Raw genomic sequence first — 18527 nt, forward strand, 5'->3', positions numbered from 1 at the left:
TAATTATATGAGGAGAAGATAGGAGGAATGATATGTTGTTCTGCTGTAGAGAAAAGGGAACAGAGACAACTTGGTCATTAATCCATGTTTAAATAATATCGGACTATGGATAGCTGTGGTGAAGGAGAGAAGAGTGCCATTTGCATTTCAAGGTTGGCGGTCCAGTGCCTGGCCCTCCTGTACACACATAGATGACGATGCAATAGTGCGTTACTTGAAATAGTAGGTCACAGCCATGGGTTTGTGAGTTGGTGAATAGGAGGCAAAGTTGCAAAGTGCTACAGATAAAGGCAATGCCTAAAGGTACCCGAGGAACTCTCTTTGACCCTCGGTTTATTTAACTGACACGCAATCCTTTATTCTCAGTGACCTCAGTCCTCCTACAAGCATACGGGGTGGCTGAGTGTATGACAACATCTGGTTTCAAGGCCTAGCTTTCAAAGGGTACAACATACAACATAGCATACAGCATAAACACACACAAACACCAGCCTGTTCCTTTCTGAAGTGTTTCTTCTCTGGTGATACTATGTATAAAAGCAGATAGTGGTGTCATGTCACTGGTTAAATAAAAACATTCCTCTGTGATACTAAACAATAACATTGTGGGCAAACAGCTTATCCCCAGAGCAGCTGTTTTATAATTGAGATGAGCCTTTTGTCTGATTTTGTCTCTTATTATATATTAAAAAAAGAAATCACCTGCTGATCTATGATTTTTTTTTTATTTTTCCTATTTTACTGACTGTTGTTGTCATCAATGCCCTCCTGCACTTTTACTGATATTTTAGATTAGCTAGATTTCAAATTTTTCTTGTGTTGTTGTATTATGTTTTTTAAGTCCTTTGTTCGCTCCTGTCCATATACAGCGCTGTGGTCTAGCTCTTTTTTTTGAGGTGTTCTATAAATAATGTTGATGATGATGATGATGATTCAGAGGTGCACATTTCTCATGTTTTAAAGAACCCCTGTAAATTGTAATTGCAAATAAAATCATGATCTGGAATGAATAGGCTAATAAACAGCCTCCTGGAATCATCTGACTTACTCACCTGTTCATTCCAGAACTGGGGGATGCTGTGTTTAATTTAAGAGACAAATTCTGTCTTTTAAGAGAGATTTAGGGTATCATCAAAAAGTCATGGGTTGGAATGAAGCTAATGTCTAAAAGTGGTTTTCTATTGCGCTAAAGGAGGTAGCATAATTATTTCTTTTACTTGTAATACTGCAGAGAATAAATACTGACTTTGTGAAAAATCAGTTAAAGCTTGAAAATAATCCAGATATTATTTATCAAAAGATCCAATGTTTTTGTCATCCTTTTTTTTTTTTTAGATTTTGAAATCGAAAGAGAATTATTAAGAACCAGAACCCACAACCTAGTTTGTTACAAATTTAGGCCTGAAAAAATAGGAGAAAATTCCACGAGCTAAGATGAATTTGTAACAGCTGAACGACAGCAGCTTGTGAGCCAGACAGAGTAGTTTTCGTTTACTTGATATGTTGTGACAAACTGCACTTGCCTGACCCAGCATTGAAGAGAAAATAAAGCTCCCTGGTTTGTAATCAAGGTTTTAAAACGTGAAAAAAACTCAAGGGGGATACATGCCGCTCCATCAGCAAACATCTCTAATGCACACTAAGAGCATTTACTGACAAACTTTAAGACTGTACATTGGGACCATCATGTCTCGAGTGGCCGTCGAGTAATCAGACACATACTGAATCCCTAATTACTCAGGAGCGGCTGCTTCTGTGATCAATGTCGGACTCCGTGTTTAAATAGAGTTTAACATTTACATTGCACTACTGTATTCACTGCTAACTTATATTTTATGCTTACCAGCCTCACCATTACATCCTTTGGACAGTGCTTTCAATTGCCAACATGCATCACTTTGTTTTGTCTATGCACCACTGTATATCCCTATTTTGCATTGGCTAGGGGGATGTGGTGTATGGAGAGAGATGATTGATGTATTAGAGGTGGATGCCAGCTGAAAACTTATCTGAATGTGGGGCAAGAATTGGCAGGAACGTGAAGGGGATTTGTGTGCATTAGGTAGAATGCTGTGAGAGGCTTTGGGGAGGGGGTGTCTTGAGAAACACTGCACATTAGAATGTTGGAATAGGATTCAATTACTCCCATTAGAGATAGTGAAGAATGTGGCTGGCGCTTGCTGAGACGCCTTTATTAGAAAGCAGGAGATAAGGTTACCTCTGTCAGAACAACATGCTGGGAAAGCATATTGGGACAGGACTAGAAATGCGGTGTGGGGCTCAGACAGAGGACTGACTCCTAAAATGAGTTTGTGGAGGCATGCTGACTGATAACTCCCAGTTGTGTACTTTAAGAATTTATTATTAAATACAAAGTAAAGCAGTCATATACCTGTAATCTTTTCGATATTCCTCCTGTAAATTTTAAATAGAAGAAGAATGTAGAAAACAGCAACATTTTGATTTAATTATCGTAAAACCCTCTCTATGTTCAACATAGTTGAAAAAGCCATCTTCAAAAATGAGATTACATCATGTTTTTTTCTTCATGTCACCTTGAATAGACTCAAATTGTCTGCCTCCATCTGACATGCACTTGAAGGTACATGTGACATAAGCAATGCAGATCTATTCTATTCTTATTCTTTTTCATTTGTGTCCATGTCAAGAGCAATGAGTTACAGACAGACGAGAAATGCAATTCATTTGTTTGTGCGAAAAGCGCTCATGTTAAGTGTTTGGGCAGTTTGCATAGATGTGGTTGCTTATGAAAGCTGACAGGGGACCTGATGTAGGGTGTGAATGCTGATCCAAAACGGGGCAGACAAATATCTAGATACACACCAGCATTATGTTGCTAGCTGCCCACAGAGATGTCAAACACAATGATGTGGTGAGAGGCTGTGGGAGAGCTCCTTGCTCACTACTTAAAAGTCATGACACACACAATGGCACAAATTCATACTCAAGCATGCGCACAATTATATGCCCCCAGGTCTCACAATGTTTGCATGTGGGTGTGTTTACAAAGACACAAACATTTAATGAGCAAAAAATGATAAAAGCTATCTCATCATCACGGCCCATCTTGAGAAAGGAGCGATCACAGTAGGACAAAGTGTTTGCTCTAATCATCTTTTTATTAGTTAATTTTGAAAACTGATACTTGTATCGCTCAAGTGAATTATTTTGAATGATCCCAAAATGCATCAGTTTTAGTCTGTAAACGTCTCTGGGAAGGAAGCAAGGGGGCTCCCATAACTGACGACATCAATAATAAGTGGGACAGAGAATTGAACTAGGACTGATGCTGACTTCTGATGGAGTCGTACACACGAAAAACATGATCATTTATAAGTCGAAAGAAGAATGTTATAAATCTGATCTAATCACTTTGCAAAATAAACAAATGCTTTCAATTTTATTTGTCTTGGTCCCAGAGCTGTAGGACAGCAGGAAGGACATCCTGTAAGTCATGGAGTTGTTTTATTTTTCTTTTGATTTTTATGAAAAAAGGTTGTTTAAAATTAGCGCACCCTTTCACTTGAAGCTCGTTATTCGGAATAATTTGTGGCCATAATAGATGTCCTTAATTCTTGTTATCAATGTCAAGCGATCGAATTCTGAATTATTTTACAGACCATTGAGCCAAGTCTCCCGATTCCCTTTAAGTGTTTCAGCTGTTTTGTCTATGCATATGTTCATCTTCCTACTATCGGCTAATAGTTAGTTGGATAAAGAGTTCAGTCCTGATCAGGCAAATACTTTGGTCAAAATGTCATTCTTTAAACACCAATCCAGAGAACAAAGAGGCAGTTCATCTCTTGCTAATGATTAATGAAAGCGAGAAAGGAGGGTATTTAGGACTAACTGTCAGAAAATGCATGATCTTGGGTGTAATATATGCTCATTTTAAAAAGGAATCATTCCCTAAATAGCTGTTGGCAAGCAATGTATTTCAGTACACCTTGACTTTAAGTCTAACACTTGGGTCTCTGTAGAATGATCCAGTACACTCAAAAATCATACTTAAAAACAAACAAACTCAAAAACCTGTCCAAACATATTCAAATGTAGCATTTCATATGCCATTAAAGAAACTGATTAACAACAGTACTATCAAGCAAACACTGCCACAATTTGGTTAACCATTTGCAGTGACTTAGGGCCATCTAATTCTGCTGCTGGCTGGCCTCCACACTGCAGCAATCACAGTAGTGCTTTGTTGGACTTTCAAACTGCCAGCGCAAAGATGCCAAATTCTATTTAATCCTAAGCATACTGCCAGACTCAGGACTCTTTTCTTCTCTTGCAATCCATTCTTTAAATGAGAGTGGATGTACAAATTAATGAAGAAATTAACAAACAGAAAGCCAAGGCCTTACTAAGGCAGTCCTCCAAAGCAATTTGTAAAAGTACATTACCTAACCTGATGGGACAAAAGCAGGACCAATGGATTTTTTGGTAAAAAATAAAAGAGAGATGTCTACAGTCTGTGGACCAAAAGGTTTTTGAGAGCCAACAGACAAAGAGCATGAAGTGTGCACTTATAGTGTGTGTGTGTGTGTGTGTGTGTGTGTGTGTGTGTGTGTGTGTGTGTGTGTGTGTGTGTGTGTGTGTGTGTGTGTGTGTGTGTGTGTGTGAGAGAGAGAGAGAGAAAGAGAGAGAGAGAGAGAGAAAGAGAGCGAGAAGAGAAACCACATATGTGTGTGTCTTTGTTGAGCTGTCTGCCTGACTACCTATGCCTGACTGCCTGCAGAGCAGCTCAGATTATGCATAAATCTGGCTGCTTATCAACTGACCTTTAAATTGGTGCCGCAAAGCGACTGCAGGCCCAGGGGCTAACGCTCATACCCTGATTGGCCGCTCTGCATCAGACCTGCTGACAATAGAAATTAACAGAGCCAGGTGTGCATATCCACAGGCGGAATGGGCAGAGAGGTAGGAAGATCGGGAGGTGGGGGTGGAGTGGGGTGGGGGCTGAATTTATATAAAAATATATTTCCCCATTTTCCTGAACTGTCTGTTCTTAAGCTTCAGGAGAGAAGGAAAAAGTCATTATGTGCTGTGAAGCATGCTAACAGAGGAGCAGGTAAGAACACACTAGCATGGTATTACCTGGATCTCATCTCTTGCTCTCAAATGGTATCATTCGATCCATTGCTCTCTTTTCTCCCTGTGTTTTTTCAATTCTTTCTGTATTTTATTGGTGGTGATCTTGGCAGGCTGTGATTGCTTGATAGATAGGCATCTCCTGCTGGAGAGAGGTAGATGGAAGAGGAGATAGGGCTAAGGATGAGGTGTGTGTTCTGTGGTCCGCAGGGACCGGGAGCTCTGTGTGTCTGCGGAGGGTGATGGATTATGGGGGAAAGGGGAGGGCAGTTTTATGTGTGTGTTAGGATGTGCGTACGTTGGCCTGGCACCGTCAAATGTGTCTCTGTGTACACATAGAGAGAGCATGCTAGTGAATTAATGTATCACAACAGCAGATGGAAAAGATCATTAAATAAAGCAAATATTTGTGTAGAGTTATCCCCAGGTGTCAAATTCACTGCCACACATGCAGCAGTCCAGTGTGCTGCAGTTAACTGGAGCCTGTACAGTGCACAAGAGCACAGATGGTTAAAAGTACTGGTTTGTGTGTGCTCATGATGGTCATTTCAAGAATGACATGTTGCTTCCTTGTCTATTGTTCTTTTTTTGTCAGGGATTGTGTGCATAGATTATGACATCACCCAGAACTTCCTGTTATTCCAATCCAAGTGATCAGGATGGCCTGTAAATCTGGAAGATTTTGTCATTTTTTTTTATAAAGATGTCCAACATAAGTAGGGAATGTGTGTGAGCTGTGTGTGTCATGTGATACACAGATAGCTCAGACCCAAGGGGGAAGATAGAGTGGCCAACCTCAGCACCGCATCTGTCACCAAGAGAAAAACCTCACCAGTCGCCCAGGGACAGAAGACAGAGAGCCACTATCACAATCCGTGTGTGTGTGTGTGTGTGTGCCCGGCAATGCATGTGGTTGAGACCTTATCTTACCTGGCCACATTCCTAGCAGGAAGATAAAAGAGGCCAAATGAACCAGTTCACCTCATATTTGTATGTGTGTGTGAGTGTACGTTAGGGTATGTGAAGCAGAAAAAGGAAGCGAGAGAGAGAGAGTCTGTCAGTGATGAATGGGAGTTTAAGGACCTACACCTTACAGATAAGCAGAGAAAATCATCAGCACAACACAATACTTCAATGCAGGCTCAAACCAAGAACAGAATAGTCCCCCAGGAAGACATCATCTACATTCAGATATTATAACAGGAATACAAACCCTGTAGATCAGCATTTGCTATTTTTATTTTACTACAGTGGCCTATAAAACAGTAAAACTCCAAAGATGTGCAGTAGAACTATGTAATTTAACAATTAAGTGGGTCGTGAGGTATTTTCTTCTTAAATTTGGTGACTGAGTTCTGGAGGGGTCAATAAAGAAGGCTTTGTGGCTAAATACGCAGCTATAATGGTGAGATGTTTTCAAATTTCAATTTGAGTTGATTTGTAATGTGGATGTTCTCATTGAAAAGTGGTATTGACCATAAGTCACAGGTAAGAATATTAGAAACATTTTTAAGTGGAGTTGTTTCTGCCTGTGCAAATAGAAAATAGAAATCGAGAATGTTTATAGTTTGTAGAAAAAATGTAGTAGCCGGAGGTAATACGGAGATCAAAAGATGACAGAAGCTTAAACATAACATAATGATTCAATTTTTATTGTCCACACATGTTCATGTTGGTTCTTTCCCTTAATTATCACTACATGACGATAGTGTTAGTGTTTTACATTAACCAAGGCTGTGAGTTGTCCATGGTGCTGAAATAGTGTAACATCCTGTTTGTTGTTAAATACAGTTGTATACTTATTACAGACTGGTAGCTGGTGAGATGAAGATTCTCCCCAGACCAAATCAAAACTGATAGTTTCAGTATGCTATATTATAGATAAAACCGTTGCCATTCCAATGCCTTTCCCAGCATGTTACATTTGACATAGTGGTGCCTGGACAACCCTTTGTATCACTATCGTGCAAGTAATAAGGGTTCACAAGGGGTGTGTAACTTCCAACCAGGTCCTGGTGCGTGCCACCCTTAGACAAGATCTTATGTTTTCTTCAGATGTGAACTGGGCAACGGTTCATGGAGATGTAGTGAAGAGACCATCTTTTCTGTCAGCCTTTCGATTCCACAATATTGCCCTGAGCGTCAACCCAATACAAAAAAACTCCAAAACATTTTCCTGGCAGCCAATAATAGAGAGTCCTACCGCCCCCCGAGTGTGAAATCAGCGCTAACCCTGCCCCCTGCAGCCTACACATCTCATATACCTCTAAAGCGTGACTGTAACAGTGTTTAATTAAGGTTACCGTTTGGAGTATTTCTGTGCTGAGCTTTCAGTTATGTTAAAAAGGACATATCATCTGTCTTATTTATGTTGATATCAAAAGACATACCATTCTAATGCAAATTAAAAATGAGACTGGTTAAACAGTAAATAATGAACACCCCAGAATCTACTTCCGAAGCCTTATCCAGCTCAACCCCTTATGAGTTCACAGTTTTATACATGTTACTGTGTTTTGATCAAATGGTTTGCGCAGTTATTGTCTTGTAGATCGTGTCATAAATGGGCTTTATGTTTGGCTCCTTTATTGTCCTTAAATACCAACACATCACCTACAGGGTCTTATTACTTTAGTAATTACAACAATGAGACAAAGTTATTTAAAAACATATATTTCAAATTCTTCACTTTGATACTATTACCTAGTTATAATGAAAGGGGCTACCAATATGGTATAAAAATTAGACTGTTTGACTCCAATCTGACACCAGTGTCATGTTTACTTTATTCTTTATTTGCAATCCATTTTTGGAATGCAGACCTAGTGGTATTTTTTGAGCCCACAACTATGCCAGACATAGAAAATACACAGAATTATCCCTAATAATGAACTGTTCATGTCATTAAGTGGTGCCATTAACCTCGTTAGTAACAGCACCAGTCTTGTTGTTTTCCAAGAAAGTGGACTATGTCCTCTGCTTCTGTGTGCCTTACAAATCTGCAAAAACTCTCTTTCTCTCCTAGTGAAATGATGTACAGTAGATAAGTACTCTCATTCCTCAGAGCTCAGAGGAAGAATTTGCTGGATGAGGGAGCACATCTCTCCTTCATAAGGAATGTTGTTGCATTTCATTAGAGACAAGATTCATCACAGCAAGCAAACAAGAGAACTGTGCAAATCACATTGGAGCAATTCCTACACTGTCCTCAACATTGTGTCTCTCACGTTCATAAACATAAGCACACAAGCACAAACCAAACACAGCAGAAATGTGCAAGGCACAAAGCAAACAAAAGCTGAGAGAGCTGATTCAGGAGACAAAGGGGTACATATAGGACTCTGGTACGATGTGATTGCTCATTATTGTGCACTTCAAAATGACACATTACGATGTCAGTGGTGAGAATGGCAGCCAGCTGCCGGGAGTTAAACAGGCATATTTTTCTCTTTGAACAATAGAGCGATTCCTTTTCCACAGGCCCAGACCCAAGAGAGGCTGAGCTTGTGGGTCTTGAGTTCTCCTTATCGGAGGTCCAGTGCTCTGTTTGAGTGAAAGAATGCCCGGGAGGGCTGTTTTGGAGATGGCTGTTGAGGTCCAGCTCTGACCCTGGAAAAATGGCTCCGATAAGGCCTGTATACAGACCAATTTAACAGGTCACAACCTTGTCTGTGAATGGGAGCGACACAGTAGGAGTATGTGAACACAGCCTGAGGGATCTGTCCTGTGATGAGATGCTGGTGATATCTAACTGTAGCCATGACCCTACAGCAGTGGCTGACAGCCTATTGATTCAAAGCCCGAACAACTGGGGAGACAGGGACAGAGCCATGGTGTGTAGCCGCCAGAGGAACAATGTGCAATTGTGTATATCTTCGTAAGTGTGTGTATGCAAGCATCTTTGAGTGTAACATGCCTGAAGCCGGCAGACACATAGTATACAGGGGGCTTCATCCATGCAGATGCCAACAGCTGCACATAGGACACAATGGATCTATTCATACAGATGGGGTTATATGTAAGGAAGTAGGCGCAAAAACACAGACACACGCAAATATACACACACACACATTAGCAAATAGGTCATACCGGACAGTGACTCTGTTGTGACAATCGTCCAGTACAATCAGACAAATGCCATGCAAGCTCTGAGTTGGTGTGCGAGGGCAAGGGTGAGATGTCGCTACACACGAGCAGAGAGTTCTCTCCGTCTTTGAGTGTATTAAACAATGACTGTTTCTGTCTGCGAGAAGCATCATGCTGGCTCTAGATGAGACAGCCGTCAGAGCGTGGGATGATCCGGAGGTGTATAAGCGCTATCAGATAATAGATGTTCTTCAATGGAAGAGTCTCAATGAATGCCCTAGAATATTTCTTCATTAGTGGGGAAGGGCACAGGGTTCTTCTTCACAAATGGTTTGGCTTGAAAAAGAGAGGACTCTACTCTCTGTATCTGACTTGTATCTTTACATATTTGAGAAGCATCTGTCTGTCTGCAAATTCAGTCTCCTTGTTTCAACTCTAGGCAAACTTTTAAAAGTCAGAAACTCTCCTGGTCACCGATTAATGGTTGAACAGGAAGCACTGTCCTTGTCTGGCAGATTGGATCCTGTGTTTTGGCAGCTATATGGACCCCTCTCAGGTCCAGAGGGGTCTCTCTGGAAGAGGTCAGTATCCGGGATCCCTGCCAGGGGAAGAGGTTTGCCCAGGTTTAATTGATGCCTGCAAGCAGCAGACAGACAAGTGAGTAGGCAGGTAGACAGGTCGGCACTGTAACTATTGGGCAGAGATAAACTATTCCTGGTGGGGTTCACCGGCCAACTGCTGAGCCTGCGTAGTGGTTGAGAAAACCACACTTCAAAATGGTTTAGGGGATTGATTTGACAGCTAATTTACAGAAAGGATTTGCATACGGCCATGCGCTAATAAGGCAGGCTGTTCTTTTCCATCTTTTGTCTTTCCCTGCTATCTCTTTAGGCTCTCTCCTTCCTTTTTTTAGACCTCAACAAATAGTAATAGATTATGTTAGCGAATTAAACAGACAAGAGATTCAAATTGGATATTGATTAAGAACTAAAGCCTTGTGTTTTCTCCTGTTAAAGCCTGTGTTTAAATGATTGATTCAAAATGTCACTCTTCACATCCTACTGACTTTGTAGGTGAGCTGTGTTTGGGATCGGTTGTGCCTCTAAGCTTTCAATGGGGCCACCATCATGTCACACCGAACGAGGCACTTTGACAAAGCCACAAAAGAGCCCAGTCTGTCTGATGCCAATCTATCCAGGTCCTTGCATCATCTAGGGAGAGGTTTTCGGAGAAGGGATACTGTATATACAAGGAAAAAGTCACCTCAATGGCCCCGCACAAAGCACCCTGACTGGCAAAAGGTTTTTTTTCTTTCTATCAAGAGGACATAAAAGCAGAAGGGTGGGTTGAATGTTTGGCCCAGACATTAGCATAACATGTCCAATTAAGCACTTCAATCACCTCAAAACAGGTTGAACCGAAATGTAAAAAACACACAAACGCAAACCCATGTCAGTGACTTCATTTGCTGGTATTTCACCAACCTACCAGCAGAAACATGAAAGCATTGACAAGTCATGCTGACTCACCATCTATTCTCAAAGTCACACTCAACAATTTGCACGGCTACAACTCACTGTTCATGTTCTTGAAGATGTTGAGAATGGGGAGGATCTGTCTATAGTAGGGAACCAGCGCCTCTCCCACCATGTCACCCGATATCACCAGATGCTGTAGGACTTTCAGGGTGGTGCAGATGACCTGGCGGTTCCTTGTGTTAAGGGCATCTAGAGGGCAAGATAAGTACAAAAGTGAGAAGTCAAGGCTCAAGCATAGCTGTCGGGCTACAGAATAAACCACAGGAATAACTGAGGGCATTCTAGATGTTACGCTTGAAACAGTAGCAGGTAAAGTAAATGTAGAGTTGGCTTTGCAGATACACAGGCAAAAAATACATAAAGTAGCAATTCCCATACTTTCCTTTTGCCTTGAAAGCATTTCTTTTATATCTGGACTTTGATTTAGAAAGGCTTGTCTGCATTCAGTGGAATGCACTGGGGAGGCAGCAGTAAGTGAGAGCCAATCACAGAGCCATTTGGCCTACAGCTGCACTTAACTCTATCTCCTACTGATAAAGAGAACAAAAAGTAACGACGGTGGTAGAGATGGAGGGCTAGAAAGATCAAGAGTGACAAACACAGAAAAAGAGAGAAGGAAAGGGGGTAAACAACGTGAGACACAATGTCAGAAAGAGATAAAGAGATGTGACAGGTGGAGGGCAATGGGTTAGAAAGGAGCTGTGATTAGAAGATAAGATTGACATTTTTGTACTCAAATTTACACACATCTTTTTTCAGCGATTGTATGATGATTTTTGTTGAAGCCTTTTTATACACGCCAGTAATTTCCTTAAGAAAAACGTGCCAGCCAAAAAAGTGAGACAAACACACCAAAGCTGTTTCTCTTTGGAAAAACACTGGATTGTCATTGGACCAGAAAGAGAATGCAGTAATGGTATCAACAATGTTTATTTTGCCAGTAAGCAGTTATGAAAAAAAAGAAAGGTATGAAAAGAAAATTCAAAATAAAGAGTCAGAACAAAGAAAAAAGCTTCAAAGAGAGGAGAGGAGAGGAGCTCTTGGCTTTCTGGGAGGAGGGGGGAAAAACAGGTGAGACATAAAAAAAAAGGCAAACTTGGAAAGAATAAGCAAAAAACAGACAAGAATTTGAGAAAAGGATAGCATGTGATAATAAAATCCTCTTCGTGAGAGGAGCAGATGTGGTGACATTTACTTCCACAGAACAAGTGGCTTCCATCAGATGCATCAAGCAACAAAATCAAATGCAATGGTGTTTTTACCCCTTTTTAAAAGATAAATTATTATGGCTATTCTACACATGCCCCGCTGAGCTAATACAAGATGTCTTTACATTGCTGGGGGACCCTCAAATCTGGAAAAAAGGGTTTAAATGTTTTCAAGTTTTTGAAGACTTTGTGCTGAACTGCAACTTTCTAATGTTAAATGGTCTCAGTTCAGTGTTTTCACATCTTGGAGTTTCAAAGAACTTTATGCTGTGTTACACCCATTCACTCACACAACGATGGCGGCAGAGCTGCCATGCAAGGGAGCTAACCAGGCCATCAGGAGCATCTTGAGGTTCACTGTCTTGCCCAAGGACACTCAGCTTGCGGACAGGGGACGCCAGGAATCAAACAGCCAACCTTCCAATTCTATGTTAGCCCGCTCAACCAGCTGAGCCACAGCTGACCCCCATGAGAGTTCATAGGCATTAATCCATGACATTAACAAGTTATCTAATGAATTATATAATGATCCAAATGTTAATTTCAATTTGTGAACAACAACCACTCAAGGTAATTCTATTATATCATTGAAATAACAACAGTTTCTCCGTGCCTCGTTTTTATGGCTGCAATCATAGTAAATGCTATTCTTAAAAAGGCACAAAACCATACTGTCACCATGAAATCCCTGATAACATTGGTCCTCACCTCCCATACATCTTTCACAGTTATCCCCTTCATCTTCCATTGCAGGTCATTTTATATCACGCAGATAATACATTTGCTAGATTAAAAATGTGCCGCTATTGATGCTGAAGAGATAATGTTTTGTTAGATGCATAAAAGCCAATTTTTTTTATTTCACAAGCATGGTAATCAAAAGGCTGTGGTGAGGAGAAATGTGAGAGGTTTATCATGTTGTTGCAGTAGCAGTTGTTTTAACCACTCATTGATTCACGGATCAATACAAATGGATCCACAAATGTTCATGTTGCAATCTCAAAACAATTTCATGTAATATACTAATTTAAATATGGATACTCTTTCAAGCAAGAATGTTTGGTTCGCTCAGGGCAGAGGCTTCATTTTGTCCTCGGTGTCTGTGGGAGTAGGTCACCAATGTTGTGACAGTGCAGAGAACAAAACACACAACCCTCACAGTTAGGCACGGGGAGCTTTGACTAGCAAAGGACGAGAAACACAAACAGTAAACGTAGGCATTTGGCAAGAGAGAGGTGAATATTTTGGATGAATGGGTGAAATAAATCATGAATGCCTGTCTCAGTTATCATATTTCACAAGAACAAAATACATTAATTTGGCAAGAAAATACAATATTATGTTTAAATTATTTGATATGTGTATTCATTCCAAGCCGGCTTGACACCACTGTTATTTGGACGTTAGTGTTTTGGTCGAATTTGTGTAACATCAGTATAAGGGCTGTCTATTGCCAACCATTTGATATATAATACTGATTATGGCTGACACTGATATTATGTTCTTTTTAAGCTGGTTGTTACAAACAATGTAAAAGTTCCATCTGTTACGATCAGCCTAAAATATAGCACAAACACCAATCAACTAATCAAAATTCAATGTATATATATATATACACACACACACACACACACACACACACACACACACACACACACACACACACACACACACACACACACACATTTAATTTTTTATATTTAGTTTTATTATTCCTTATTTGTATTATTTTACTTTTTGCATTTAACATAGCAAATTGTTGCCCTTTCATAGAAAATATAAGTGCTGGCCTATCTATAACGAATGCCAGGAAAATGACAGACCAATCCAAATACTCATCCATAGCATTGTAGCACATTAAATGGGGGTTTGTGTGTTTAATTTTTAAATGTGGGTGGGGTGTTGGGGAAGAAAAACAGTAGGGCTATAACTGAATGTGCAAATGCATTGTGCTTCATGTCATCTCTCCATCTTTGTCTTTCTGTCTCCCCAGAAAGACAAGCGTAGAGATTTGTGCCATCACCATGAAGAGGTGGAATGTGGAATGACAGGAATTTCAAACCTACATAACAAACAATGAAATTCTAATTACCAGCCAGCGCAAACAATTTTCCCTGCTGTGACATTTTGACCGCTGGACTGTTCAATTATTCATCGACATTCTCGCCTTTCAGAAAAAAGGAGGGGAAAATTTTAAAGGGGGGGGTAGTCAAGATCCTCATGTATTAATGCTTCTATAAAACCTATGTTGAAACAAGTTTGAATAAAGTAATCTTGTATTCATGATATGAACTATTTCATATTCAGTGTGAAAACAAAACATTGCTGACCTTATATTCTTCTTCCTGTGAAAAGTCATAGGCAAGTTGTCACACTGAAGAGTTTAGTGGTGAATCGTTCTAACTCAGTGAATAAATATACTTTTCAGATCAGGAGAAGATGTTCCCCCTCCGTAACTGAGGATCTCCTCGTAATGAAAGTCTAATTTTGGTTCAAAGCTGAACAAATGTTGTGCCAATCAGCCGAGGCTCAATGGAGGTATGACTCTGAATCCTCCTCCCTATTTAATGGAGCCTGAGAAAAATGTAAGAGAAGCATTTCACTGAAGGTGAATATTATCAGAAAATGTCTAATGAAATCATAATGCTTACGTAATTACTACATATTCAGATTTGAATATTATAAATATATATCCATATATATTTATACACCAGACATATACATACCTGTGTGTGTGGGTGGGTGTGTGTGTGTGTGTGTGTGTGTGTGTATAAGATGCATAACTATACCACTAATTTTTATGGTTTTCTTTTTTAAATGTCTTTCTCTCAGGTTGAGGAGAATGGGGTGTGTAGCCGGATAAAGTCTGGTCTTTAAGTTACCAAGGACAAGGCCTTGGAATATAATGTAAGCCAGAGCCTCCTTCATTGTGTATTCTCATTGGGTGACCTGCAGTCATCATCAAAATTCACCAGGGCCTGACGTGACTCAGTCGCTCCGCAGATAACAGCCTGCCAGCCACATTGAAGATGTATTAACGTCAGAGGAGAAAAATATATATCTTGCCATTTTAGACTGCAGACGCCTTTTTACTTTCTTCCTCTTTCCACTATCCCTTCTTTTTTCTTGATCCATAGAAAAGTAATTAATCTGCAACAGAGACACAGACTGGCGGTTTTGCCTTGTGGATGGCCAAACGGGTCTGATTTTTAATAAACCAAGAAGTTAATAAGGAGCAGGCCATTTAAAATTCCATTATCAGTGCAAAGTATGTATTTTCATGAGGAGCATAACATCACCTTTGCTCTGAACTCCCAAAGGCAAATGACCAAAACTTTATAAACTGCTATGTATAGTGAGAACTGAACCTAGCTGTGCTTGTACAAAAACCTTGTCTTTTTCCGCTGTTTAGAAAGAAAGTTGGCAAATGATGATGAGATTGAAACTTGGCTTATCAGTGTTTGTTGAATTTAGTCTTAGATTATTACTTCGAACGGCATTTATTTGGGGACGGCTAATGATTACCCCATTGCTGCAATGGGCAGGAGTAAAGCAGAATTATTTTAAGGATGGAGGTAGCAGGCTAATTTCTGTCCTCTGTGTGCTGAAATTCATATTTTCATGGAGGACACAATAAGGAAAAGACAGTCTTTTTGCTAAACCCCTATGAAGTACTGCCAAACACACCTCTGAGAGAGAAAACACCCCAAGGGAACAGTGCCCAAGATGGATCCAGAGTCTTCTTTGAGCCAAGTAGGCTTATCGGGGGTTAGCATACACAGTGGCCTTGGGAGGAGTTAACCACTCACCTATTTCCTTGATAGGAATGTTTATATTCACCCAAGGACTGTCCACATTATGAGTTGCAAAACAGAGAGGCAATCTATGAATGTGTATTTTTGTTGGAGTACTGAGTCGCATAATAGAAATTTTAACATAAAGCAGTTGAACTGCATTCACATTCTTGCGTTTTGACTTTTAGATACGTGTAACCTTGTGGATTCAGCATAACCAGTGGTGTGGTAACAGACTTTGTGCCAGGGTCAGTCTGTCAGTCTGACTCCAACAGCCATGCCTAGTGCTGGCCGCTATGCCCCTGTGCCTCGACAGAAGTCCAACACCCACACACAAACAAGGAACACACATACACACTGCAAGCCAACTGCCCATGACATGAACACTATCCCAGGCTCACTGGGCGCCACTTAAAGGCTCCCACTTTGAAACTGACACTCCACTTGGCAGCAGTGGCAAACAAAAGACGGTGTGTGTGTGTGTTGTGTGTGTGTGTGTGTGTGTGTGTGTGTGTGTGTGTGTGTGTGTGTGTGTGTGTGTGTGTGTGAGTGTGTGTGTGAGTGTGTGTGTGTGTGTGTGTGTGTGTGTGCATATGAAACAGTGTTTATGCCTTGTCTTCTCAAACTTTTAAAGCAAAGACACGGTTCTGGATAGTTCAACTTCTACGTGCCGAGGTCCTCCTATTTTTCTCCACACGAGAAACCTTTGCTTCGAGCATCCCTATAATTTGTGATGTCTATTTCTGTCATCACAGACCACTCCAGGAGTAGATATGACCTCTCCACTTGTCTCTATCTGCTTACTTGAGTGTATATGGCTGTATGTGTTTAGTTGATGTGTCAGTGTGAGTGTGGAAAAGAAAACAGTCAAAACACGATAGCACAGTTAAATGTGGCATGTCACCGCATTCATGGCAGATTATCAGGGATGTTTTTAGAACCTACTTCTTCCGGCAAACACAAAAAACAAGGACACTTTGCCCTTAGGGTTAATATAATAATAGATCCCGCATGACCACTAAACCAAATTAGGACTTGTCACAGGCCTGGTTCTATGGTAATATTAGAATCTGTTGGAGTATGAGTGTGTAAGACAGGTGAGTCTATTTCTAGCCAAGTCTGTGATCCTATTTCGGTAGCATTTGGAATCACTGTAACATTGTGAAAAGGACCAAAAGAGCACCAGGTAATTATTGGATAACACTTTATTATATCTAAAGGTAGATATGGATGGGTAAATTTTTTTGGTCCATGTCCCACCTCAGGCTAGAAAGACCACGTTATCTGGCTAAATAATCCAATACTGTTTGGGTTCTTCAGGTAGTTTCAATCTCAGTGTCTGGATCAGATGAGCACCGGTGCTGTTTGTGACAGGAAAACTTCAAGGACATAAAAAATAGCTAAAGAGCATGTCAACACCTCAGTGATGCTGAATCTATGATGTAAGAAGACTGACAAACTTTTACTGCAATTTACCTTGCATAGATATCAATACAAATAAATTCGCCCTTTTGTGTCTATATGTTTGAATACTTGATATAAAATTAGAAAATACCATTAAAATGGAGAGTGACAATTAATAATTAATTCTAGTAATATGTGTCAATCGTGCGATTAAACAAAACAAATTCTCAATACTGAATCATTCATTCATTCAAAAAATGTTTTTCATAATTGACTAAAGTAGATAAAAGGAGTTAAAGTTTCATAATCCACAGATATTTTGCATGAAAGTATTGCTTTATTATTTCTTGATACTGACCCTTTTTAACTTTGACATTATGGACACATATTTTCTGACATTTCAGAATTTTGACTCCCCTGAAGGCCCCAATCTCATTTTAAATAGCAATCTTCCAGCAGCCTGCCAACAAATTTTGTCCCTGCGACTGGCTTAAAAAGTACCAAAAAACTGAGCCATGCCGTCGGAGCAATCTGAAATACAAGTGTTTGCTTAGAGGAATGGCATGCTGACCTCACATCATCACATTTTCTGAAGTATGGTTGTGCCATATAGAGAAAAATAATATACATAATAATATATCAATATTTGGCACCCCCTCTTTCAATGTTGCATTATGTAAGGTATTGTGCGGGTGAAACGACATCAACATGTATGGACTGCCTCCCGGACTTACTTTTGATAGGGATGATGAGTTGAGGAATGACAGGCTGGATCTTGGGGCCTCCATGCTCCAGCATGTCATGGACTCCCTGACGGGCGAAGAATTCGTACGGATGAATGGTTTCACATAATCCATCAAAGAACAGGGGTAGGTAGTGGTGGTAGTCCAGCTTCTCAATCTCTACCTGAGGAAAAGAATTTACATTTACATTATTCACACGATTACCTACTACAGTAATTCAGGGTGACTGACAAAAAGAAAGATGGAGCTTCCTGTGTTTCACTCAAAGGCATTTGTTAAACTAAACCACCCAGCTTATGATGCAGACTAGTCTGCAATTAGTTTAATTTCCATAGTGACTAATTGCCATTTAATTCAGTCAGATTCTTTCTATATTCATGTATGTAAGACTAAAGAAATGCACACAGGCATTCAAATTGAAATCAACGATAAATGAAAAGAAAAAATCATTTATGTTCACAAAAATAGCAACCAGTCAACATCCCTTCTTTGTTCTCCACTTTGCACAACAACCTCTTTTGACATATAAAAGCCTCCTTCTTTAACTGTTGAATTGAACAAATGTCAATTCTTGGATTCATTACTGTAATTTCAAGATTATTTGTTGAGGCAAATATACTAAAACATAAGAAAGTGAGACCC

At 40.0% G+C, this 18527-nt stretch overlaps 1 protein-coding gene across 1 annotated transcript in view; it reads right to left on the reverse strand.

The window, feature by feature from the left end:
- Window positions 1-18527, reverse strand: part of pacrg (PARK2 co-regulated) — a 159050-nt gene that overhangs the window by 59219 nt on the left and 81304 nt on the right. The window contains exons 3-4 of the mRNA XM_086154719.1: window positions 17877-18048; window positions 10776-10925 (exon numbers count right to left, since the gene is read on the reverse strand). Coding sequence (XP_086010845.1) covers window positions 10776-10925; window positions 17877-18048 — 322 coding nt within the window. The remainder of the gene's footprint in view (window positions 1-10775; window positions 10926-17876; window positions 18049-18527) is intronic.

Source organism: Fistularia commersonii, chromosome 1 (genome assembly GCF_037954325.1).
Source record: "Fistularia commersonii isolate RoL2024-O1a breed Wild chromosome 1, RoL_Fcom_v1.0, whole genome shotgun sequence".
NCBI lineage: Eukaryota > Metazoa > Chordata > Actinopteri > Syngnathiformes > Fistulariidae > Fistularia > Fistularia commersonii.